The sequence below is a fragment of the Podarcis raffonei genome, chromosome 15 (genome assembly GCF_027172205.1).
Source record: "Podarcis raffonei isolate rPodRaf1 chromosome 15, rPodRaf1.pri, whole genome shotgun sequence".
Lineage (NCBI taxonomy): Eukaryota > Metazoa > Chordata > Lepidosauria > Squamata > Lacertidae > Podarcis > Podarcis raffonei.
In genome coordinates this window covers 5,539,982-5,566,512 of record NC_070616.1, presented here as the reverse complement: position 1 = coordinate 5,566,512, position 26,531 = coordinate 5,539,982, and the positions used below count along the sequence as shown (strand labels likewise).

The 26,531-nt window shown below is 45.5% G+C and overlaps 1 protein-coding gene across 5 annotated transcripts in view; it reads left to right on the top strand.

Moving 5' to 3' along the window:
• BCAS3 (BCAS3 microtubule associated cell migration factor) overlaps positions 1-26,531 on the top strand; it is a 459,527-nt gene that overhangs the window by 196,396 nt on the left and 236,600 nt on the right. For all 5 annotated transcript variants that reach the window (XM_053366622.1, XM_053366620.1, XM_053366618.1 and 2 more), the window contains 3 exons: positions 7,688-7,812; positions 9,904-10,069; positions 12,972-13,072. In XM_053366622.1, the coding sequence (XP_053222597.1) occupies positions 7,688-7,812; positions 9,904-10,069; positions 12,972-13,072 (392 nt within the window). The remainder of the gene's footprint in view (positions 1-7,687; positions 7,813-9,903; positions 10,070-12,971; positions 13,073-26,531) is intronic.

The following is a 26,531-nucleotide window of genomic DNA, read 5'->3' as shown; positions in this document are numbered from 1 at the left end:
GGACTGATGGGAGCTCTAGTCCAGCAACATCTGGAGGGGCAGATGTTCCCCATCCCAGGTGCCAGCAGTCCTGTCCTAGAAGTTGACATTGCAGGTGAGGCTAGCTCAGGCAGGTTAAGAGCTTCTTCCCACATTATGTTGCGTATACATACACCTGAGATTTTTCTTTTCATGTATACACATGAAAGATTTAAGTTGTGTGTGCTATGAACAAATCTTTGGGAAATCGTGCATGTAGGCACAGGGAACCAGGGAACCAGGGAACCAGGATGAGCATTAAACTCTGTTTTGAATGTAAGTTTGGAGGCAAACCTAGTTTTGTTTCTGTGAAGCAGAAGAGATCTGGGTTCCATGGGGAACGGGGCCTTTTCAGTGGTGGTGTTGATGTTTTCAAAACCCCTGCATAAGAGTTGCCCATACAACTATGTCACTATATGGCTCCTGTTGCTTGGTGAATACTAGTCTCTTTTTTTTAAAGCCTTTTGGAGAGAAGCTGAACTGATAACGTCTTCTGTTTAGTGGTTCTCTTGTTGTAGTATTTTATCACACTGCCTTGATTGGATGTAGCTCTGTGCATTTAGTCACTTCAAGTTCCCTTTGTGTACAAAGAATGTGATAGAAAATGTTAAAATAAATAAATCCCACCGAGACACAGCTGGATTTTTGCCCCTTACATATTTTTTTTAACAAAGTCACAGACGAGTAGTCTGTACCATTTTGGCTTAATGGACAGTTTATTTCATGTACCCGAAAGTAACGGAACCCTGTGTTACATCTATCTGTGGCTATGCTTATTTTTCCTGAGTGAGATGGCAAAAGGAATGAATTTGAATTTTGGTTTGTGGATGCACATTCTTCAGATTCTGTTGACTGTGGAGAACACTTCTGCCTTTTGCGTCCCACATCCCCCCCCAAAAAAAATGCTTTCAGAAGCTTTAATCTTTAAACTTAATCAGAAAACTGAAATAAATTACAGGGAGCCAAACTCTCCCCCTTCCCCCCTATTCAAGATTAATTAGCCACCCAAAGCACAACCCAAAAGGAACTTGATAACAGCAATGCCTGTTCTTTAAAAAAAAGTCTTGTTCCAATCAGTAATGACTTTGCACTGTGCAGTCCGGATGAAAAGAAACATCTACATACTACTCTTAGCAATGTGTGCTGAGCTTTGAGATCTGAATAAATTATTGGTTTATTATCGGGTAGGAGCAATGTATTCAGCCCTGAAAACCACATCAATAGTATTGCATAAGCCAGATCGCTGCAGTAGTAACATGTGAATTGTGATTAAAGCAGCTTGCTTGCCACGATTGTGAATTACTCTGATTTTACTTTATGGGTGGTGGTTGAACTATGATTTCTGTTGATGATGACGATTACACTTCTCCTCTCTGTAGATCACTTTTAAAAGAAAAGAAGAAGAAAATATGTGGCTTAATCTGCTGCAACTTTTAGTTCTCATTGGTAGTGCATTTAAAAAGTCCAAACTTTTATTTTCTTTTTAGCTTCTCTGCCTGCCATAGTTTACAAGGCACCCAGAAGTGACTCACTCATGTATGCACATGCACTAGTGTGCATAGAGAGGACCTTAGGAATAGAAGAAATTTGGCCACCACATGCCTTTGGGCATCCTTGCTGTCCCATAGACCTTGAAAAGACTCCCCCCCCTTTTTTTATTGCATCTTTGTGTGGCTGGAGGAGGCTTGGTTTAAATATAGCAGGGGCGTGGAAGCAGTAGCCTTTGCTATTGCTTTCAGCCACAGTGGGTGAAATGCTGGGAGTTATAGTCCCAAATACATCAGGAGGGCTACAAGTTCCCCACTCATGTCGTAGATTCTGTGCATGGGAACATACAGTGATGGAAATATTTCCCAAATTGGTCAGTTGGTCAGCGGATGAAGTCCTAAATTGCTGTTGAGCGCATGGCACCCCGAAATGAATTAAATCCGTAACTAGAGGTACCACTGTACATGTAACTTGCCTCTTACACTCATTTTACTTACGCAATCACAGCTTTGTGTGGGTGGGGGGTAAACAAACAAATGGAAAGCGGAAGAAACACACTGCATTTATTTATTACACACACACACACACACTTCTGTAAAGCTGGTATTGCGAGCTTTTGAGAGCCAGTGTGGTGTAGTGGTTAAGAGCGGTAGATTTGTAATCTGGGGAACCGGGTTCGCGTCTCCGCTCCTCCACCTGCAGCTGCTGGGTGACCTTGGGCCAGTCACACTTCTTTGAAGTCTCTCAGCCCCACTCACCTCACAGAGTGTTTGTTGTGGGGGAGGAAGGGAAAGGAGAATGTTAGCCGCTTTGAGACTCCTGAAGGGGAGTGATAAAGCGGGATATCAAATCCAAACTCTTCTTCTTCTTCTTTTCCGGCTTTGGGAAGGTGGTGGGAGGGCTCTGGGACCCTATGAATGACGTCACACCATCTTCCGAAAGTTGAGTAGGCATTCCTCCATTGGGGGGGTGGGAGTTCCAGAGGTATCTGACTTTATGCGTTTTTGCATATATGTGGGGACCCCCAGAACCAAACCGTGTAAGATGCAAGTTACCTAACAAGGCTGGCTAGCCGAGGTGTGTGTGGCAAGCCTGCCTGTGTGGAATATTAAAGATTCATTTGGGGGGAAAACAACCCAGCAAGGATTTGAAGCCATGGGTTCAAGGTAACCCCATGCGCACCCTGCCCTCCCCACTTCAGCAAAGTATGTTTAAAGCAAAACTACTATATGCCCGCTTTCTCCCCTCTCCTGCTTCTCACTCAAGTTTAACCGCAAGAGTAATCATGTTTTACAAGGCTGCCTTTTCTCTGTCTACAAAACATCATTCTTAAACTGAAAATGTTTTGGCACTGGAAGCCAGGGCTTCAGTGTGAGCCGGAGAGGACGTTTGTTTTAAAGACGTGGTGTAAATAGAACATACTTTATTCCATTTCCTTTTGAAACTGTTTATACTTGCGTTGTGAAAAATTGTAAGTGTTTGGGGGCATCAAGGGCTTGGGAAGAGACTCGCCAGGGGTGACCTTTCTGCTTACTGCTGGCTCCCGGTGAAATGCAGGGCGTGCAAAGAAAATCCCATGTGGAAGTTTAGGCGATTGCTGTTTTTATACAGTGTTAAGGTGCGAGTGCATCTGCCTGTGTTACAGGACACACAGACTGTGCTCTTTTGCCCCCCCAAAAAAGACCTGTGCTGCTTGAATTAACATTTTGGTGGGTTAGATTAAAAGATGACTATTCCTCTCCATCTCCTTGCTGAGCATGAGGAAGCTGAGAATGGTCCATGTTTCCAGATCTATAGTCATACCTCGGGTTGAAGTAGCTTCAGGTTGAGCATTTTTGGGTTACGCTCGGGTGACCCGGAAGTAATGGAATGCGTTACTTCCGGGTTTCACCGCTTGTGCATGCATAGAGGCTCAAAATGACGTCACGTGCATGTGCAGAAGCGGCGAATCGTGACACGCGCAGACACGGGTTGCATTCGCTTCGGGATGCGAACGGGGCTCCGGAACAGATCCCGTTCACATCCAGAGGTACCACTGTATTGATATAGATGGGAAACCTTGGGCCCAAGGTCTGAATGTGGCCCCTGGGCCTCCCTGCCTGGCCCTCAGGACTCTCTGCAAGCAGTACCCCTCAGCAGGCCCTGCTTTGCATCCTACTTGAGTGTTTCTGCCGGTCTGGAATGTGCTCTTGATGTTGCAATGCCTCTTGCTTGCCTGGATGGCGAGATGGGAAGCAGTGCTGCCTAGAAACCTCTGGCTTACACATGGCTGGAATGCAGCCTGTCGTACAATGGTAAGGCTTGCATCTATTGCTCTGCCAATTTTTCCTCTGGCCACACCCACTTTTGTCTCTGGACCCACCCACTACTAGAATGTGGTCCGCAGAAGTTAGCCTTCATGGGAATGTCAACTTTGGGGTGGAAATGACCCCGAGGTCCCTTCCAATGCTACAATTTATGATTCTATGAAATACCTTTCTTTCAGCCACCTCCCAAAGAGAAGTCACTTAAGGCAGCTTACAAAATATAAAAAAGCAGACTTTTTAAAAAGCAAGCAACAACAATCCATCATTAAAACACAATTGCCAGACTAAAAGCAGCCTCAGAGAACCAGAACGCAACGAGCCAAAGCTAGCAATCAATAAATTAAATTTAGCCAACAACTTGAATCGAAAGTTTTGTTTAAAGATAAATGTCATCAATTGCCAGCAGACACAAACTCACCTTTTGGAGCTCTGCCACGAGACATAGAAACATAGAATCGTAGAGTTGTAGAGTTGGAAGGGACCCCAAGGGTCATCAAGTCCAAACGTTTGCCCAATGTGGCAACCCATGACCCTGAGATTAAGAACCTCGTGCTCTACCAACATGGAGGATTTTTTGTTTGTTTGTTCCAAGGATCAAAGTGGATGGTAGATTTGGTCCCTGTCCCGAAATTATAGGGAGAGTGGGTGGGGTGCAGAGAGGAAGGAAGGCTGACAAAGGGGGGCGCGACTTGGCTAAAACCAGAATCAGCAAGTGGTGCCTGTGACTTACATTAAGGGCCTCTACCTCTACCCCGTAACAGTGGAAATGGGGCCAAACACAGGGCCAAATGGTGTCCCCCAGGCCCCTCTGCTTGGCCTCAGGACTTTGCCACCATCTCAGACTATGCTTGTCACTGGCCCTACCCCATGCCCTCAAGTGATTCGTGCTAGGCTGGAATGTGTCCTAGAGCTGTGAGAATGCTTTTATTTGACTGGATGAAGAAATGTTTGTGGCCTGTGCAGGAAACCTTGCAGGCTTCCTTGAAGTCTGCCCTGCAAGATAGAAATCACGTCCATTGCTCCACCCACTCTTCCCTTTAGTCCCCACCACTGGATTGCAGAGACTCGGACAGTTTTCCACAAGGAATTTGGCCCTCATTCTGCAAAGGTTTTGTCTGTCCTGCCTCATTTGTAGATCTTGAACTCTGATAAAGCCGTTTTACCAGCCTGGGTGGAGGATAGATGTGTGTGTGTGTGTGTGTGTGTGTGTGTGTGTGTGTGTGTGTGTACTAGCCTGTTGTACAAATACAACACTTCCCTTTAGTTCTCTGCTCACGTTTCCCTCCAGCCCTACACACTCCTACCATGTGCTCCCTAGAAGGTTCCCCAAGAAGAAATGCGATCCTCAGGCTTAAAACGATTCCTCTCCCCTCTCCTATTATGTGAGCACTGGCCAGTTCATGGTGTGAAATTCTCCTGCATGATACATGTCAAAATGCACAGTTTCTCAGCTTGGTGCAATTATATTACTTTCAGTCATTCAAGGAGCACTCCACACCACCTCTTGTTTAGTGAGCCAGGGACTTGGTTCCAGCTGCTTCCATCCATAATACTTTCATCCCAATCGTGGTGTTCTTTCCCCCAGTTCTCAACACCTTTTGCGACACCACATAGTAACAACCTCCCATTAGCAACACTTTTAAAGGAAACAGCTATCGCTCAGCTGAACACTTCAACGTTGCCTTCAGCTTATGCTTCATAGGGATGGAGGGATCAGTCTGTTACAGTTTTCCATGTCGTCCCCCCCACCCATACATCTGTTCTGCCTGTTTCCATATTAATCTGGTGGTTTTTCAAAAAAAAAAATCCTTTTAAAAATGCAAATATATGAAGATTCAAATTCAAATGTGTACTTGAATATGTATTCCATGCATTTGTCATTTTCAAATAACAGAAAGGTCAATTTATAACAACAGTATCATTCTTTACAATAGCAGAAGAAACAAAACAAAAAAGCTTAGGGTATCTGTAGTGCTGCTGAGACATCAGAGGAGAGCAGAACTTTGTACCAAAGAGAGAGAAGGCAGAGTGGGTGTCTTTCAGTTGAATTACTTTTATTAACAAATAGAACAGCAGGATACTAAATCACCATACATTTATTATAAGTTTTTTGGGGGAAACCCCCCGCCATACCTTCCTTCTCTCCTAGATCAACCAAGGCTAGTTGCTAGTTGCTGATGTACCAAGCCTTAAGGGAGAGATGTTCTGCTGTTCTCCTGTTCCTGGCAATATGCTGCTACAACAAAATACCTATTTCATTACGTATTTTATCTCGTACACACAGTGTACGCAGTATCCAACATTCTGTCTGCTACTGCAGGGGTTATTGCACTAGCAGATGGGTGAGTTTTAATGTTAAACAACAACAGAAGAATCCAAGGCAGTAGTTTCACTAGTTTCAAGCAACAGATTGCACAATATATTCTGCAGCCAAGTTCCCAGCAAGCTGCTCATGCATTCTCTTGTGCTACAACGTTCTACTGGCATAGAACATTTTACCAGCGGAAAATAGTTTACTGCTAAGCGTCTTTAACCTAGCGCTACATTGGACGTAACCCTTCTCAAACGTACTTTATCCTTTTAAAAACTACATTGTTTAAAAACACATTTTGGCACTTCATTTTGGGGGCAGAGAGCTGAATTGCAAAATTCAGAGCAGGACGAAACCCAAAAGATAATTCCATTATCCATGTATTAGCCACAGGAGTTGCACCATTAGATCAGTTTCACATAAAAATGCAGACCAAACAGAATAGTCTTCCAACTCTAGCACCAAACTAAGAGTCCAGATGGCAAATTTTCAGTTCCCCGGACAAGACAGACAAAGGAGTGTTTTATTTTTATTTTTATTAAAAAATATGAACAGGCAAGGATATGGCATATGCCCTCTGCTGCCCTGGCACCAGGGAGTGCTTCTAGGTGTCATTGTCTGTGGCATGCTTGCTTCTCACTTGTTTTTGTGGATTTTGTCTCCATTCCTTGTAACTTCTGCATGTTTCTCCACCTTGGCTTGTGCTCTCTTACTATAAAAGTTGATGGTTTGCTGTTGGGTATTTAAATATGTTGTAAGTATGTAGGTTGGGGGATTGGAATCACCTGCAGGCAAGAAAGATACCAAAGTCTGGAAGCTGGGCGTTTGGAAGCAAATTTCCCCAATTCAGAAGTATCTGATCCCATTACGAGCCTGAGCCCAAATCCCTCTGAAGTTTGGACTAGGTTCTTAAGAACCTCCCTGGACAACCTACTGGATTAGCAGTAATGCAGAATCCCCAAAGTCATCCTTCAGTGAAATGGGGGGAAAGTAATTGTTTGAATCCACATGCTTCATTCATATTCTCCCCCCACCCCCAAATCTTGGTATGGCTTTTAGACATGGCAGTGGAACTGTCACATGGGGAAGAGCCTTCAGAACACAGTGCCTTTCTACCCTTCTTCCCAAACCTGGCCCATTCCATTATTTGGGGAGCTAATTTTGTCAGGTGCTAATTCTTAGCAAGTGCTAAGATCAAAGCTGCCGTTTTCTCCTTGCTGCCACCGCCTCTAGCTCATCTGCCAGGGCTGGGGTGGGAAGGAGAAGAGATAGCCTCAAGGCCGTTAGTCGCTGATCTCTGCCATACCCACTGAGCAAGCAGTCAATCAAATAACCAAGCTATTTCTGCTTTATGAAAGGTTCGCGTTAATTTTGCATTTCTGAAATGCTGAAGAGCCACTGTTCTGCCTGTAAGATTTATTGATTCTCCATAGTTCTGAGAAAGCAGGTCCCCTATAGCTTTGTATTGCCTCTCAAGCAAAACTCATGCCGGTGGACTGCTTGATAATAATTAGACTTTGATCTTTTTTCTTCCCCCTTCCCTCCCACCTTCTATTTTCCATAGCAAAAGCAAGCCAGCTCCACAAATTTCACCCAGCAAATCAGTGGGAGGAGAATTCTGTGTGGCTGCCGTCTTCGGGTCGTCGAGGTCGTGGTTTGCAAGCAATCAAGGTCTTAAAAGGGAGAAAGGTTTGTGAGCTCAGAAAACAATGCATAAACAAATATGTACTATACAATGCAAAGCTGATTCATATTGGCTTGATCTATTGGTCCATCTAGCCTAGTGTTGTCTTCTCCAACTGGAAGTAGCAGTGCAGGTGCTCAGGCACCCAGAAGGAAGTCCCATTATTCACTACCTGATACTTTTAGTTTGGTTGTTCCGGGGGTTGAGCTGGGATGTTCTGCATGTGAAGCAGCTTCATTCCATAGAGAAAGTGGAGCATCTGTTCTGCTTGCAGAAGGTCCAAGGTTTAATCCCTGGCATCTCCAGCTAGGGCTGGGAAAGATTCCTTGTGGGCCAATCAGTGTGGACAGTACTGAAGGAAGTAGACCAGGGTTTCCCAAACTTGGGTCTCTAGCTAGTTTTGGACTACAGCTCCCATCATCCCTAGCTAGCAGGACCAGTGGTCAAGGATGATGGGAACAGTAGTTCAAAAATAGCTGGAGACCCAAGTTTGGGAAACCCTGAAGTAGACCAGTCGTTTGACGCCATATAAGCTCCTTATGTTCCTAATCTGGGTGTTCTGCCTTTCTATTCTCCCAATCACTCTGAGGTAGGCTAGGCTAGGTCAGAGAAAGAGTGACTGGCCTAAGGTCCCACACAGTGTGTGGGGCTTGAACCCCTTCACTCTGAGTCCCACATTCTAACGCATAGATGGAGAACCTTTGGTCTTCCAGATGTAGCTGGACAATGTCTCCCATCATCACTGGCTGAGGCTGATGGGAGTTGGAGCTCAATAACAACTTGAGCACCACTATGTCACACTAACTCAGGGAAGGGCCCTGGCACATTGGTTGAGCATCTGCATTGCGTGCAAAAAGAATCCCAGGTTGAGTCACTGGCAACACAACTGGGGAGCTTCCCCTATCCAAAGCTCCATAGAGCTGCTGCCAGCAAACAATGATGAGCTGGGTGGACTCAGTATAAGGCAGCTTTTGAAGTGCTTTGCCACTGAGCTATGGTCCTTTCTCAGCAATGCTTGTGAATGCTGCCATAATTCTGGCTCTAGAGGAGAAGTGCCAATCATGGTGGCAGAAGGAAGGAAAAGCAAAGCAGCACTCACAACGATGTGCAAGCAAGGGAAGGAAAATATCTGGAATCCATTGGAAGCTGCCTTTGATCCATATAGCTCAAGATTATCTGCTCTGACTGGCAGTGGCTCTGCAGGGTTTCAGGCAAGGAGATATTCCCAGCACTGCTTAGAAGTGTCAAGGGTTGACCCTGGGACCTTCTGCATGCAGAAGAGATGTTCTCCCACTGAGATGTTCTCCCATGGCCCTTCACCATGGGAATTCCTGGGTCCAAAAGAATCTTGTAAGGAGCCCAAGGCTTGCACACTTTGAACTTCGTGCTTGTCTTTTTTGGGAAAATTTTACAAAGCAGATAATGCAAACTGTTCACAGTCTAGTCTTTGCAGCATTTATTTCAGCATTTATTTATCTTTGCAAAATATCCTCAGCAAAAGTAAAAAATAAATAACAAAATGTCAGATCCCTGCCCTGAGAGTCTTGCAGTCAGAGTCTTTCAGGGTGTCGAGACAAAAAGGATGGTGGGAAAGGGAGAGGCAATATTAACATGAGCTGGATCACTGAGTGCAATCCTATACATATTAGTAGTAGTAGTAGTATACCACCTTTCATCCAAAGATCACAGGGTGGTTCACAACAGAAAAATACAAAATATTTTTATTAAGTTTCAACATTTTGAACATATAGAGTCAAAACACAATTTCATCTTTTCTCTTATTTTTGTTGACTTCCCACCCCCTTTTCTATGAATTTGTTGTTTCTCACCTCCTGCACTGTATCTTCTATCAAATCATAGCCACGATATTATAATCTAGTTACTTCTGTTGCTATTAAGTATGAAAAACACTTAATAGATGTGGGATGGCAGGCAGGTGGGGCTTGAGCGAGGGCAGGCTGAGATTGGTGGGGCTGTGGCCCTTTCGTCCATACGGACCACCCTCCACTACATTAAAGGATGAAGGTGGTTGTGCAGGATTTGTTAATGAATAAAAGAAATCCCAATGCCTTTTCAATGTTCTTCTTCCCCAACAGATCAGTCCAAACAGTTTGTCGTGGAGTCTCTCTACATCATCAGCTGCTACGGTACTTTGGTGGAGCATGTGCTGGAACCGCGGCCCCTCAGCACTGCCCCAAAGATAAGCGACGACACCCCACTGGAAATGGTGACTTGTCCAAGGGCCAGCTGGACGCTCGTTAGGTAGTCTTCCCTTTCCTAACTTCTGCTCTTGCTTCATTTTGTGCTTGCGGTTAGAGGTTCTTCTTCTCGGGTCCGATTCGGAACTTCCAGCCTCCAGGGGATCCAGTTCCAGGGCGTTCCACAGTTTTAATCACAGGTGGAGGTGTCAGAGCAAAATGTATGTGGGAATTCCCTTTTCATGCAGCACACATTCCACAAGAAAAAAAACTGCAGTCAGGGTAAATTGTCTACTGAACTAGACAGACCCAATGGTCTGACTCAGTATAAGGCAACTTCTTATGTTTTTATGTTCCCAATTACAACATATATATTGCCGCTGTTGGAATAGCTCAGTCGGTAGAGCATGAGGCTCTTAAACACAAGGTTGTGGGTTCGAGCCCCAAGTTGGGCAAAAGATTCCTGCATTGCAGAGGGTTGGACTAGATCAGTGGTTCCCAACCTTTTTTTAGCCATGCCCCACCTAAGCATCTCTAAAATCCTGACACACACCCCCCGGTGACATATAAGTCTTATTATCCAAAAAGTGAACTATTTATGTGGAGGAAGCCTAAAAGGCCATTAACTTGGTCTAACTCATTCTCAAATTGCCCCCCCTCCAAAAAAAATCAAATTGCCCCCCTGTGGGGGGTGTGCCCCACATTGGGAACCACGGGACTAGATGATCCTCGTGGTCCGTTTCAACTCTGCAATTCTTTGATTCTATATGGGGATCTGGAGTCTACTCACGTTGGTGTGTACTCTGAGCTTAACTATAATAATGATAGTCAATTGTTCTGCATCAAGTTCACCTGAAATCTGTGCAAAGCGATGACATCTTCTGCCCTGTTCCAGCCTAACTGGGAAAATAGAGTGGAAGGAGGCAGACAGATTGGCCCCACAGAAAGGTCCCGTGGGCCTGATCAAGCCCAGGGGCTGCCAACTCAGCCCTCCGCAGCCTGCAGCGAGCGACTAGACCAATTGTCTTATGCAGGTCTTCCAAGCGGGTGTGTTCTGAAGGCTATTTAAAGAAATTAGCCATGACTTACCGAATAAAACCAAAGGAGGATTGCTGAGAAAATATTGTCAGTGCTTTTGACATTTTAAAATATTTTTCAATTGATTTTCTTTTCTTTTTTTCCTGTTTGGTAGGCTCCAATCTTCTTCAGTGCTGGCTTATTCCTGGCTTAGACTAATCAATACATGATTTGCCAAGCAATTGAAGAGAGGCCAGCCCTGATTAAAATGACAACACTGTCTTTCTTTCTTTCTTTCCCAGGGCCATTATTGTCAAAACAAGCAACTTGTAATGGCATTGTGAATTCTAGCCGGATCAATATTCTGTAACTTTGCACAACTTCTTTTTCACAGATCCTTAGTTCTTGCAGTGTCATATGATACATCAATGCCCTGGGTTAGGATCAGGTCAGGCCTAAGCAATGAGTTATGAGAAGTTGCACAAAAGTGGCAAACCCACATCCCCCAGAAACATGCTTTTAAAAAACCCTTGCTGGGTTTCTGTGGTGGCCAGTGAGGGGGAAAGTAGAAAAATATGTTAATTCAGTGACTTCATGTCACACATTTATCCAAGTAAGCATTTTGTTTAAAAAGTCTTAATTCATCAGCATTTTAGTTTGAGTTTCTTCTAATGTCCACATTTCTCTATGCAATTTTGCCCATTGTATCCATTTTTGCAAAACAAGATTCCATAACATAATGCATTTTTTGCATGTTCTTTTCACAGATATATGCATCTTTATGCACACTTAGCCCTAGAGTATGTGAGTATGAGAGTGAAGAACTGAACTACAAAATTCAGAGTAGTGTGAATTTTGAAGGATGACTGTGTTTGCATATTGTTTCAGAAAGTGCAAAATTGATGGGTTTTTCTGTAAACATGGACCAAATTGGATTTCTTCCCCACCCTTAACTAGACCACTGGTTCATCTAGACAGGGGTCTCCTCAGACTAACAGCATCTCTCCACTTTTCGAAACAATATGCAAACTGAAACGCTTGCCATACTTAGAAATCCACACTTCTCCATATTTTGCTGTGCTGTTCTCCAGCCAGATAATGTGTACCAAAAATGCATATACTAGAGCAGGTGTCTTCAAACTTTTCAGACCTGGGACTTTCAACCCAAACATACATTTAGGACCCCTTTCTGAATCTTTCACCTTGGATCAGGCTGCAGCCCACTGCTGGGTCCTGACCCACCGCCTGAGAACCAGTGTACTCAAGGCAAAGTTTGTATATAAACACATACATTACTGAAAATAGCATACAAAAACATTACACAAGGAAAATTGCAAATTTGTATATTATGCAAAATTGCATATAAAGATGTGTGTAGTAGGAGAAATCCACACTCAGATCATGAGGACTTGTTTCTTTTAAAAAGAAATTCACAGAACTAATGTGAAAGTGCGGACAAATGCAGTTAAGGGGGGGGGATGAGAAACAGAAAAATTGAAATGGACAGGTTCAGCTATCCCTAGTTCCATAGCTCAGTAGTCCCCTTGGGTTTCAGGTGGCAAGAGTTCTTTCCCATCACCTGCTGCCTGTTTGCTGTGAGCCCCCAAGCCAGTTTCATACTGACGTTCGATAGACAAATAATCTGACCTGGTGGAAGTCAGCTCCCCCTGTTCCTAAATTGATCTCTGTGTCAGAAAGAGTAATGTATGAAGCATGCGTGTTTTCACAACTTCCCTTCAGGTTGGGCCACTCCTCACCCCTTTCCCATCTGTGTGTGTGTGTGTGTGTGTGTGTGTGTGTGTGTGTGTGTAATATTCCGTGCTTGTACGAAATGACTTTAAATAATTATAAACACTGCACTCTCTTGCATAAATAATCGGATGCGATGACACAGATGCTGATTTTTCTTCCAGCTTAAATATTAATACTCTTTCGTGTTGCTTCCGCAGAACTCCCCAGTGGACTGAACTGCAGCCGCCCTTTAACTTGAATCATCCGCTGCTCCTGGCCGCAGATTCCGTGCAGTGCTACCAGTATCTGCTCGTTGGCTGTAAGTAACTTGGAAAACTCTCCCCTCTGGAAGCTGACCGTGTGGCTCTTTGTTTGGGAAAGGAGAAACAAATCCTTGGGAACTGAAACCTTTGTAGTTGCAACAGCTCCTCTCTCTGGCGTCAATAACCCTTGCGGCACTTTCAGGGTGTTCTGCACCCCCACAAAGGATTCAAATTATATGCATGCTTATTCCCTCACTGGTGTCACTTCATACTTGCACATAGTCTTAGACAACAGAAATGGGGAAACCTTTCTCACCCCAGGACCTGCATTTCCTTATGGGTGACATTCTAGGTATTGGGGTGCCCAGGGAGGAAGGGGCCAGAGAGAGAAGTGGGTGGTGCAACAGATGTGCTACTTATCTTTATATGTTGTTGTTTAGTCATTTAGTCGTGTCCAACTCTTCGTGACCCCATGGACCAGAGCACGCCAGGCACTCCTGTCTTCCACTGCCTCCCACAGTTTGGTCAAACTCATGCTGGTAGCTTCGAGAACACTGTCCAACCATCTCGTCCTCTGTCGTCCCTTTCTCCTTGTGCCCTCCATCTTTCCCAACATCAGGGTCTTTTCCAGGGAGTCTTCTCTTCTCATGAGGAGGCCAAAGTATTGGAGCCTCAGCTTCACGATCTGTCTTTCCAGTGAGCACTCAGGGCTGATTTCCTTAAGAATGGAGAGGTTTGCTCTTCTTGCAGTCCATGGGACTCTCAAGAGTCTCCTCCAACACCATAATTCAAAAGCATCAATTCTTCGGTGATCAGCCTTCTTTATGGTCCAGCTCTCACTTCCATACATCACTACTGGGAAAACCATAGCTTTAACTATACGGACCTTTGTTGGCAAGGTGATGTCTCTGCTTTTTAAGATGCTGTCTAGGTTTGTCATTGCTTTCCTCCCAAGAAGCAGGCGTCTTTTAATTTTGTGACTGGTGTCACCATCTGCAGTGATCATGGAGCCCGAGAAAGTAAAATCTCTCACTGCCTCCATTTCTTCCCCTTCTATTTGCCAGGAGGTGATGGGCCCAGTGGCCATGATCTTTGTTTTTTTGATGTTGAGCTTCAGACCATATTTTGCGCTCTATCTTTATATAGTAGGGTGCATTCCAGCAACGCAATAGTAAGAGGCTTCTACACCACAACACACCTCTCCATCCCTCATCCAGGCAAGCAAGAGGCAGCAGTCACAGTTTAAGGACACCTTCTGGCTAGGCAAAAGCATGCGAGGGGTGTCTTTAGCAGGGTTTTTGAGGGGTGGTAGGGGAAATTCCTGAGGGCCAGACACAGAGGTCTGATGGGTCACCTTCATCTCCAAGGCTTGGAATTCCCCACTCATCCTACATTAAAGGGGTTGATTATTCTGTATTATTTCAGGGGGAGAGGGTTAGACCCCATTTACAATGACTGTGTGTGAAATAGTGCTTGTCCCACCCTGCACCAATTGCTACCTGGCAGCAGCAGCAGAGGAGAGGAGAGCAGGGCCATTTCGTTGGTGCAACTTTTGGCTCTGCCTCTCCTCAAACTCTTTTGCACCCTAGCGGATCACTAGAAAAACCTATGACTAGGAGTTTGTACCTGAGTTTGCTTATTTCCTCCTTCCTCCCTATCCATTTTCCTTTTGTGTCGTGTCTGTTCAGATTGTAAGCCTGGGAGCAGGGGATCCTGTGTTTATATAGCTCGGGTCACCTCTCGGGTGCTGAGATCAGCAGCGGGGGCCGTCAGAAGGGCAAGGAATGGGAACCAGGAAGGGGCTTTCTCTGAGCCAGCCCCTAACTGGTTGAATTCCCTCCCCAAAAAGGTGGACCTAGCACCATCAGCCTGCATTTTCCGCCATATGCTGAAAATATGCCTCTTTACCCTGCCCTTTGACATATGATTTTATATATAGACAGGACTTGCTCGGTGCTTGGAGTGATACAGCTGCAGGGATCTTCTTACATACCTATCCACTGGTAGATCTCTGGTGGATCAGCAAGAATTTCTGACTTCCAATTCTATAACAATAGCAACAACATTTTGAGCAGTTTTTTTTTTTAAGATAAAGAGGCTCAATAGTCTGTAGTCCCCGTCCCCCCACAAAAAGAACACAGAAAAAACCATGGAGAAGTAGCTGAAGACTTGGATCAATTCCGGTAAGAAAAGGGAACCTCCACATTGAGTTAGCTAGTTCCACAGGTTCTAGATCTCAAAGAGGTTTAGAAAAGGCTACAATTTGCTTGAGACAGTATGGAATGTGAATGGATGCACTGAGTTATGTTACTGTATTTTGCTTGTTGCTGATCTTAACCTTCCAAGGGGCCTGTTCATCATATGGGAAGACATGCTCCCTCTAGGAACTAGAACTCAGACTGCTGAGACCTTGCAAGCTGATTGCGTAGACATTTTAGCAGCAGTTTATGGCAAAGCCACAGCCTATTTTTGCACACTTTTAATAGTGCCTTTCTGTTTACTGTCAACCTTAACCATTTTGCCAATGAAGTCCCCTTTTAAAACCCCATCCAGCCCTTCAGATGACTGAGTTTTCATGTTGTTGTGTGTTCTTTCACTCTCTTGGGAACTCTTGGCTTGAGATGTGCAAATTTCATCTTGCTCTCTCAGACGCTAATTTGTGCGTGAAAACTGAAAAAGTGGAGACTCTAATTTAATATCTCTACATCCCAGGCAGCAAAGTGGAAGCGCTTAATCCAATCGGCTTGGTTGATGGCAAGCCTCCCGTCGTAATATTCTATGGTATCGGGTAGACGTCTTGGCCCTATCTGGCGCAGGTTGCTATGGGGAGGAGGGCTAGGCTTGTAAATTAATCTTGCTCTTAAAGGGAGAAGGAAAACAATCATCATAAAGAAGCCGAAATGTTTCTGTGTAAGAGAAGAAAAGACCAAAGGCCAGAAGGATGCAGCTTGGCCATGTTCCTAGGAATTGTAAACATCCCCTCACCCTTTAAGGTGGGAAAAGAGCAGTGAAGTTTTGCATAAAATATGCATAGATGCAATATATAGTCCTACTCAGACTAAGTTAGGTTCATTAATTTCAGTGAGTCTACTCTGAGTAGCTTTCTCCTGCTTCTTAGTCTCTGTGCTGCCTCTTGTAGAAGCAATGCTTTTTTCACTCAGAGGGCACTGGAGCACAGTTCTGGCACCTCTCAGGTGGGCGCCATTTTGGGCCACCGCCCCCCCCCGGTCTCTTGCCTTTACATATTTCTGAGAAGCCCAAAACAAATATTTCAAGTCAAAACAGAAGCTGGCCAGTGTGTGCAAGTCTACATTTTTTTTTTTTAGACCTTCGGCTCCACCTAGCTCCTAGCCAGTCCTAGCCCCAATTGGTCAAGCTATGGGGCCCAAATTGTATTTCCTTTTTTTCAATCCGTCTCCCGTGTAGCAGCAGGCTTTAAGCTTTCCAGCAAGGCCTCTACCATTGCACACACATGCAATTGCCCAAGCTTCCAAGCTGCCCTGGCCGTCTGCCTGAATCTAAGAGAACAAGGGAGATGGGGCCGCATTTATTTGACCTGCACCAGAATCAGGGGTGGCCCCCAAACCAGCTAGGGAGAGAACTTGCCATAGCCTTTAGCACCTCCACAGGTGGTGAACGCAGCTATTGTCAAACTGGAATCTGTGCAGGGCTGCCCTGAGTTGCCTGGCAACTTACTGTAACAATTTCATGGTGAGTTCTGGCACCTAAGACTTTTAGAGTCAGCTGTTAGGGTTGGCATAAAACATCCACCACCAGTTTCAAAGGACCAGCTTGCAATTTCGAGTCAGAACTTTCTTGTCGTCGTGATTGACACCCCTGTTTTGTCAAGACCCTGCCTAGATGCCCAGCACTGGCTGCATTTGAGCAAAGAGGCAACACCCGCACACCCGCACTGGCTTCATGTGTGCCATTTTCAACTCCTTCCTCCATCGTTTATTTTCCTTCCCTTTCCCTGCCGCTGCCCCACCACACAGTAGTCATTTGTCAAAAGAATGTATGTTCCCACAACGGACCTCCATGAATGGCGCCTTTCATGAGGGATGGGGACCTCCCAAAGAAAGGTGACCAAACCCCACCATCTCATAGCGGGATCGATGTGCCGAAACAAGGCTTTGCTAAATTGCTGCCTGTGGCTGTGCTTATTTTGCCTAATGCTTTCCATCTTTCAAACCAAAATAATTCCTTAGTTCCTAACCAGCTTTCTTTTGAGTCTTCCAAGGAAACTCCATCAGGGCCAAAGTTGTTTAATAGTAATAATGTTCAGCATTCGTATTCATTCTTTTCGAATATGCAAAGCAATGCACACAGGCTGTCTCGGTAATCCTTCAAACAGGGATAGCTCAGTCGGTAGAGCATGAGGCTCTTGATCTCTGGCTTGTAGGGGTTCCAATGCATATTATGGAGCTCCGCTCAAAATTACAGCTAAACATCAGGAAGAACTATTTGACAGTAAGAGCTGTTTGACAGTGGGATGGAGTTGGGAGGTTGTGGGCCAGGCATAGGCAAACTCGGCCCTCCATATGTTTTAGGACTACAACTCCCATCATCCCTGACCGCTGGTCCTGTTAGCTAGGGATGATGGGACTTGTAGTCCCAAAACAACTGGAGAGCCAAGTTTGCCTATGCCTGTTGTGGACTCTCCTCTCCATTGGAGGTTTTTGTGCAGAGATTAAATGGCTATCTGGATGCTTTAGTTGAGATCCTTGCATTGCAGGGGGTTGAACTAGATGACCCTTGGGATCCCTTCAAACTCTACCCTTACACGATTCTGAATCCCCTTGTCTCATCTTAGTTCTGCAATGCAATCGTCTCAGACACCGTGTCGGGTGGTGCTTGGCACAGAAGTCTGCGCTTCGATTTTAGAACACTGTTGTTCCAAAATAGCCCTGAATGTAAAAAAATAAATAAAACCGTAGTAATCCTTCAGTTTTGCTCTTGAAAAGAAGCAATGAAAACCCCACGTGGAAAACACACCCTTGATATATGGCCATAGGAATCAGTTATGCCACATTATGAACTTCCTGGGCTATTAGATCCCATTAAATACAAGAAGATGGCAGAAGCCGAGAGCAGGAACCCTACCTGAGCTTGCTTCTACTCTTCCCCCCTTAGGGAAATATCTGTTAAGACACAAATGCTCTGCTTACCTGCAGGAGCAAATGTAATGGTCTCACATTAGCCGTGGCGGCCTGCGGTTTGATGCGCTATCGCTTCCGTCAGTATGTTTAATTGCCAGCAAATGGCTAAATGGGAAGTTGGGGGGTGAATGGCTGCGGCTGTCTGCCATGTGAGCGGTAAAAGGGATTCTGGCGCCATTTCAGGGTCGCGATTTGTATCTGTCTATCAGAGCTCAGAATGCAGGCCGTTTTCTCTTGGTTTCAGACCCTCTGTATAGCATTTCTGCCAATTGTTTGGCTCCATTAAGTGTGCGGCGGTGGAGCAGGGAGGCGGGTGTGTTGGGGGGAGGAGAGGAATAAAAGCTTGAATGGTCCGAGCCGCAAGGGGCTACGGATAAGCCCTTTCTTTGTCCGGAGCTCGGAACACTGCATTAGGTCTCATTATCCATTTATAATAAGTGACCTTTGCCCCCCGAGGTCATTGAAGAAATACTCTGTGTGCTTTGCTAACAGAAGGTACCCCTCGATCAGCCGACAGACGCAACAATGAACCGTCTGATAGTCTGGTCGCACAGGGTATACTTTTGGGCCGGCGGGGGAGGCGAAAGGTTTATAAATATACAGCTTGATGCCAAAGCCTCCTCTCCCATCGCTTTAATCTTTTTTGGACAATTCATGGGCAGCCAGGGGAAGGTCTCAGCTCCTCGAGAGGGAGAATGTATTTGTACATTTTATTTTAACCTGCACACACGCTGCTTGAATTTAGCTACGTGTGACCTTTACACTGATACTAGTGAGTGGTTTTATTTATTTATTTAGATTTTAAAATAAATAAATTGCAACAGCAGCGTCGAACAGCTGGAACAAGGACAGTGTTGTCCGGATGGAGCAAGTGTCCAAAAGTGGGTCTGGAGGGTGGGGTGAAGTGGGCTTGTAATCAGGCTCACAGACCTGTGTGATTTCGGGGTGGGGGAACGATTGGTGACACCTGCTGCAAAAACTTGAAGGCAGAATTCTCATATTGTAACCTACCTGGGGATAATAAAGAGTAGTTTTTTAACACACACACACACACACACACACACACACACACACACACACACTTCTGCTCAAGGCTATTCTAGGAACATCAGAAGTTGCCTTATATTTTGTCAGACCTTTTCTCCATCTAACTCAGTATTGTCTGCCCTGACCGGCAGCAGCTTTCCAGGGTTTTGAACCTGGGGCCTTCGGCATGCAAGTTGATGAACTGCCCCTGAGCTGACTGTCTTGGCTAGTTCCCTATACTGTGTACAATACAATTTGAATCTTGACATACCATAAGAACAAAGGAAACTTCTTTTTATATCAGTTCAGAGTTTTTGCCCATCAAGCCTGGTATGGTCTACACAGGCTAGCAGCAGCAGTTCTTAAGGATCTCAGGCACAGAAGGGTCTAGCGCATCCATTGTTACATGATCATTCTTTCTTACTTACAAAAACTAACTGACAAACTGGAGATGCGGGGGACTGGACCTGCATCCTTTTGTATACCAAGTATGTGCTCTGTCCCTGATCTAAAGCAACAACTTTATATTCAGTGCAGTGTAGTGCAGGGATAGTGAACGTAGTATGCTTAAGACACTGTTAGACTGCAAGTCTCATCATCCTTGACCATTGGACTTGGGCTGATGGGAGTTGGAGTCCAGCCATGTTGACTACCCCTGGTATAGTGGGTGAAGGATGTGAATGTGGAACCTGTCGTCCTCCTGATAATGTTGGACTCCAGCTCTCATCATCCTTAACCATTGCCTGTGCTGACTGGGGCTGATGGGAGTTGTAGTCCAACAACAGTGTTCTTCAACCCTGGATCAGATGTTGTTGGACTACAACTCCCATCACCCTTGACCATTGGCCATGCTAATTGGGACTGAAGGGAGTCCAACATTTTCTGGAGGGCCACAGATTCTTTTTTCCACAGTTAATGGGTTTTTGCGACCATACCGGCACCTTGAAGTGCACCCATACACACAGTAACTTACTTCCCCTAACCCCATTATACAAGTAAAAGAACAACAAACTTTAGATCATGTGTTGGGTTCTTCCCCCACCCCACTCCATTTCCCATAATCATGTCATATGGAAAGGGCACCTTCTGTTTACGGGCATTCTTCTTGGTCAGATATATAAAATTTATGGAAAAAGGCCTACAGAAATTAGGAGGAGGCTGATGGCAAGAATTAATATATTAACTGGTCTGCAACATTCTTTGACAAATTGCTTACTAAATACATCAAAATTGATTGGCCGCTGTGTGTTTTTTGAATTGACAAATGAGTGCATTAAAGGAAGGAGAGAAATCCATTAATTACAGTTGCCCTTGACCGTAGGAAATGTAATGATATAAATATAGATTTTGTTAAAACAAACAAACAAAAAACTAACCCCCATCACCCCCTGTCTTTTGCTGTAGGGTTTGCTGGTAAGCTTACACGACATATCTTCACTATTAAATCTCTGCTGGGAGGTATTGCAGTGAGCAATTGATCTTGAAACGTGTGTGCTGGGTGGGAGCCTTTTGAACAACATGGTTGGGTTCAAGCTTTCTACAAGGATCTCTTTCCACGTTGACTTGTCTACCATGAAACATGATGATTTGAAGGGTGGGGCATAGTCCAGGGTGGTGCTCTTCAACTTGGACCCTTAGATGCTGGTGGTTTACAACTTTCATCATCCATTGGCTAAGCTGGCTGGGCATGATGGGAGTTGTAGTCAAGCAACACCTGGAAGCCACAGATTAAAGAACTACGGTTCTAAGGTTCAGTGAGTTAACATGGGAGTGTTGGTCAAGCCTATTATAATAGAATTGTAGAGTTGGAAGGGACCACAAGGGTCATCTAGTCTGACCCCCTGCAATGCAGGAATCTTTTGCCCAACATGGGGTTCAAGCCTGAGATTAAGTGTCTCATGCTCTCCCAACTAAGCCATCCCAGCTTCTTGTATTGAACCTCATTTTGCCCAATGTGAACTGAGAGCGGACCATAGCTGACAACCGGCATTCTCTCACAGCTATGTATTGTGAAGAATATTCTGCCATGCTGAGCAAAGTATATTTCAGGTAACCATACCCACCTTTGCACTGAGGAAGAGGTAAGGGAGGGGGCTCTTTTTCCCTTGCGCCACCTGTCCTCTGATCTCTCAGCAAACCAGGGGACTTAGGCTCTCTAGGTTATGAATGGCCAGTCGACTTTAATCCCAGCTAAAGTGGCCGCTTGCACATTGCCAGAAAAGGACAAAAGAGAGCACACATCTCCATACATTTTGCATATGAAGGGCAGCACATTGGCTAGACCTGCTTGAAGTTTAAGCCCCGCGGTATTGTGGAAGAAGTATGGAGAAACACATGCTGTACTGGTGGCAATGTTCAGTTTTGCCCTGAATTTCTATGGCGTTACTTGAAGACTATCCTTATTTGAACCAATCCCACCGTCTGCCTCTTCTGGTCTAAATAGTAGCTGTGCTTTTACAATAAGAAACTGATGGTGCTTTATCCACATTTCAACGTTTTGTAACTTCTGGTAAACAACAGAGCGATGTAATATGCATTGCCTTGTGTTGTCCAAGGAGAAAGCTAAATATTCATATTGTCTCGGTTCTTCCTTTCGATGTCATTTTTTTTAAGCTTGCTATGAAATGTTACCTCTAGTGAGTTTTGCTTTTGCTTCCCAGAATTAGACTTGGTTTAGATGCAGTAATTAAGCCAGGCATCATCGTTGTCAAGATGACATAGCAGTCAACATGAGCTAATTGAAAGCCTGACTTGTTACTTTCTGGACCAGATTTTAGTTCTCCTGCATATAAAGACCTTAGAATCCTTACAAAACTATAGGGTTTATTTGCTCAACACAAACTTAGAAGCAGAGGAGTTAAGAGTAGACACACTGAAATTAATGGACCCAAGTCAGTCGTGTCCATTATTTTCACTGGGGTAACTCTAATCAGGCCTAGCATTGGATACAACCCAGAGTCGGTTGCTCTAATTTCACGCTTGGAAATATGTGGTGACCTAAACTGGTGAGTCAGTGAACATTGGCACCTTTGACTTATGTCCCTTTGACGAGATTGTACCAGATTTTCAGGAACACGTTACAGTTACGAGATGGAATGGAAAGCTGGCTCTCCAAGGGCGAAGTCTTCCTGACCACGAGTTTCAGGGCGTCTCACACCTGCGTCCACCTATGTGGCAGTTCTCCTGGGGAAAATGTTGGGGACCCACTGGTGACTTAAGCTTTGACACCATTCTGGGTGCTCACAACTTATATTCTTCAGATTACCATTCACCTAGGCATGCAGCACAGCAATAGCCAGCATTGGATATTGTTGGACTCCGATTCCCATCATGCCCAGTCAGCATGGCCAACAGTCAGGGATGATGGGAGATGTAGTACAATGACACCTGGAGGGCACCACACTGGTTATCCCCTGATGTAGACTCTTCGATTTTCAGTTTTTGCTCAGAACTAGTGTTGCGCCAAATGTCCTCTGATATCAGCGTTTGCCTTCAGTATGAGCGCATTTGCTGCAGTTGAAGGAGCTACTGAAACTGTTGAGTTCATCACTGCTTCTTTTAACCACACCTAATCTTAGATCCTATTGACTTTGTTGCTTTAGACTTGGCAATGGGAATGACATTGGCATGGAGTCCCCAGAGCTAACAGGGCTCCGTGGCCAGGAAGGAAGATGGGGTGTCAAGGAGAATAGCACCAGAGTGATCCAAATATGTATTTGGGAAAGGGAAGCAGTTTTTGGTGCTCGGGAAAGCTGGCGCGAAATGGAAGAAGTTGCTTTGGCTCAGCCCCGCTGGAAACCTTCACCTGCCAAAGAACTTGTAGTTGCAAAGCTCACTTCCATGGCCAGCTACAGAAGGTACACAGCCTGCAGAAGGCCCCAGGGTCACCCCCCCAGCACCTCCCGGTACGGCAGGGAGAGAGCCCCCTTCCAGAAATGCTGGAGAGCTGCTGCCAGTCAGTGCAGACAGTACTGAGCTAGGTGGATTGATAGTTCGACTCAGTATAAGTGCAAGTCCCTGTGTTTCACTCTGGTGAAATCAAAAGCGGTTGTCTCAATCAATCATTTCCCCGCCCCAAACACTTTCTGTGAAACCGAATGTACGGTGATTTCAAGGAGCGGAAACCTGGCCCCATGTCGCTGCCCAAGACTCCTCATATTAAGTGGTAAGGTCACTGCAATAAGCACTTCCGTGTCTTAACACAACCTTTCGCGAGCCAGCCTGCATTACCTCTCGTTTACTTGAAAGGCGTTTGTAAGTGGAAACGTCAGCGTCCACGGCCCATGGGGAAACAAAAAGGAGGGTTCCCCCTCCCTCTCCTTAAGACCTGACTGTGTTGCCCTTTTCCTGAAGACAGAGAGGTTAAGTGGTGAAAGGAAGTACAAATAATTCCTTTTGCCGAGCGTATGACAGAGCAAAATGAGTAGAAACAGGGCAGGCTTCCGTTCTTCCATCGAGCCGAACTATCTCGGACAGGTGGAGCCTCTCTGGGGGCTCAGAAAAAGCTGCCCCCCCTTGCTCTGTGCAGCCGTTTCATAAACAGACCCAACCAAGATGTAGTCATCAACTTGGGACTGTTTATGCAGATGTGAGAAATTTGCTGCGATCTTTACATCCCTTTGTGGCTCTGGGTGTGTCCATGTTCGTTGTATCTCGGTAGTAAACACTGGTCTGTCCCCTGTGTGGCTCTCAAACGCTGGGAGTAGTTCTGAGGGCAGGAGGGGGGGATTAAAATAACTTTCAGATGCCTACAAACAACAATAACATGCTGAAATGGTTCTTTTTTGCTGCTCTCGCTTGGTCATCTGGAACTTCTTAAAAAAGATGGTGGTGGTTGGAGAGCGTTTGGGGAGGGGGGTTTCCATCAATGCGGAGAGGTCAGTTTTCAAAGCGGCGTGCGAGGGTTTAGCTGTGCGAGCCCTCCTGACGCTAATGGGAGTCAAACGGCTAAATCCCCGCGCTCCGCTTTGAAAATTTACTACTAAGCCTCTTGACTTCTCACTACATACTTTGATTGTAACAGTAATCCATGGTTAACATAATTTTCCCGACAATAATGTCAAACATACTTTTGAAGTCGGTGAATTATAGAAAGAAGTTACCTCTTCCGTAACTCTTTAAAGATGGCCCCATCAGGCTGATTTCACAGTAGGCCCTCGCCCCTGAGTTTATTCTCCAACACAAGAGAAGAATGTATTTGTTGCCGCTGTTTGGATCTTTGGCTGCAGGCTCTCTGTGCTTAAAAAACCCAGCGCTATTCAGCTGCATGTTGCTCACACAGCCCCAATCTTAACAGGGGTGCCTTTCACAAGGGATGCCGTCTGTATGCCTTTTTGTACTAAATTTGGTCCTGACCTCACAAATGCTTAAAAAAAAAAAGTGACTTGCAGAATGTGGGTAGGCCTGCACATCTTGTAACTCCCCAGCCATGTGCATTAACTGCACTGCAGGCAGGGGGTCAGCTCACTGAACACTTCTTTATTATTTATTTGATAAACTCCGAGAGAAGTTTATAACAATTTTAAAAAATGAGACCATCCCCTGCCCAAAGACTTACAATCTGAAGGACACAACACAAAAGGAAAGGGGATTGGGAGGGAGGAGGGTGGAAAGCCAGCTTTGAGCACTATTTCATAGATTAAAAGGATCTTATAGTGTGTTCTTTTTCAGAGTTGGGAGTGGCAAAGCAAGCTTTTTGCAGCTGCTTCTGCATTGGGCGATGGATGGAACCGAGCAGGTCTCCCCCTCATGAAGATGATATCCCTGGGAAGCAGAAGGAGCAGCTTCCTAATAGCCCCGGGTCCCTTGGCGGATGGTTGAGGACAGCAAGAGCCTTCCTTCTGCTCTCCAGTCGTAGAGCACCAAGGAGTTAGCGCTGGGTGTTCTTTCTGACACCGAGAGCAGAAGCAGGCTCCCTGCAGTTGCTCCTTCACTGGCCAATGGATGGGGCCAAGCTGATCTCTCCCTTGACAGTTGATAGTCATGTGCGGTGAAGGTGATTATTGATCCAGGGCACCAGGGCCAACTTAAGACGTTTTGCCGCTTGAGGCATAACAGAAAATGGCACCCCCTGCTGCTGCTGCTGCTGCTGCTGCCGCCTCATGCCTTCCCCTCCTCCTTCTCCGCCTGAGGTGTCTAGAGGCAGCCTGGGGAAGCCCTGACGTTCAGTGTTGACTTAATAATGAGATTGGTCCAAATGTGTGTGTGCATCAGGCCCTCCAGTCCTGTGGGTGGAGGCCAGTGTCTTTCCGTTTCCCGAGGAGCAAAGTTGTCGAGGAGGCTGCAAGCATCAGGAGCTCTTGGGGCCAGAAATGGGAAACTTCAGTTTTGTGGGCAGCTTCTCAGTATAGTGAGTGAGCAGAACTGCATTTCAGATTATCATCATCTTGGGCAGTGAATCAGGCTCATTCAGGTTAGCCAATGGACTTTCCTGGACAGGAAGGGCTATATGAGACTTCCTCTTTGGACTAAGACCATGTGTGATCCAAAAGGTCTTCCAGACTATCTCCTGGGTTAGCCAGTCCCTGTAGACAATAGTGAGCTAGATGGACCAATTGCCTGACCCTCAATATAAGGCAGTTTTCCTGTGCCCCGAGTAGCTTGCCTTGCCTTGCCCAAGCTAGCTTGTTGCCCTCAGGTGTGGTGGAGGATACTATCCCATGTGGAAGCAACGTTCAGTTGCCCCTCTGGTACAGAGTGGGGTGGTGTCAATTTGCCCTTCAGCCCCAGTGGCAGTTTGATGAGGGCGTGCTTTGCCTGGTTTTATTTCAGTCTTCCCAGGTCATCATCCAATGTGAATGTCAGTGAACACACACATTCATACACATATATCCTGGATTCTGGCAATTTTGAGTCAGCAGCCCTATTGAAACAACAGCTTACTAGATACCCATATATCTATCTCTGTCCCTATTTAAGTTCAGAATGGTTCCACAACACCGAGTTTCTTCTGTGGGGGGAAGCAACACACCTGCAGTCGTCGAGAACCCACCATGTCAAAGATCTCTCTGCAGCACAGAGAGATGTCTGTTTCGTAATTATACCCTGTCTGTGACTGTTCTCCTGGGAGGAATGTAATGAGAGGAAAAGGAAACCAGATCTCTGCATTGAGCTGCTGATAGAAAACCTGAAAAGATTAATAATTGAGCATCTATTGTCCCCTTGTGTCGGAGGGCAAGGAAGAGCTGCAGTGGATCACACAAGCAAGATGTGCTGCTTTTAGGGATTTGGGCTGCTTTGTCATTTTTAATCGCTGCAGCACCGTGTGGTTCTGCTCCTGCAGGGATCAGGCCGCAATTGTTCAGCACCCTTTTAGCTGCTTTATGTACCA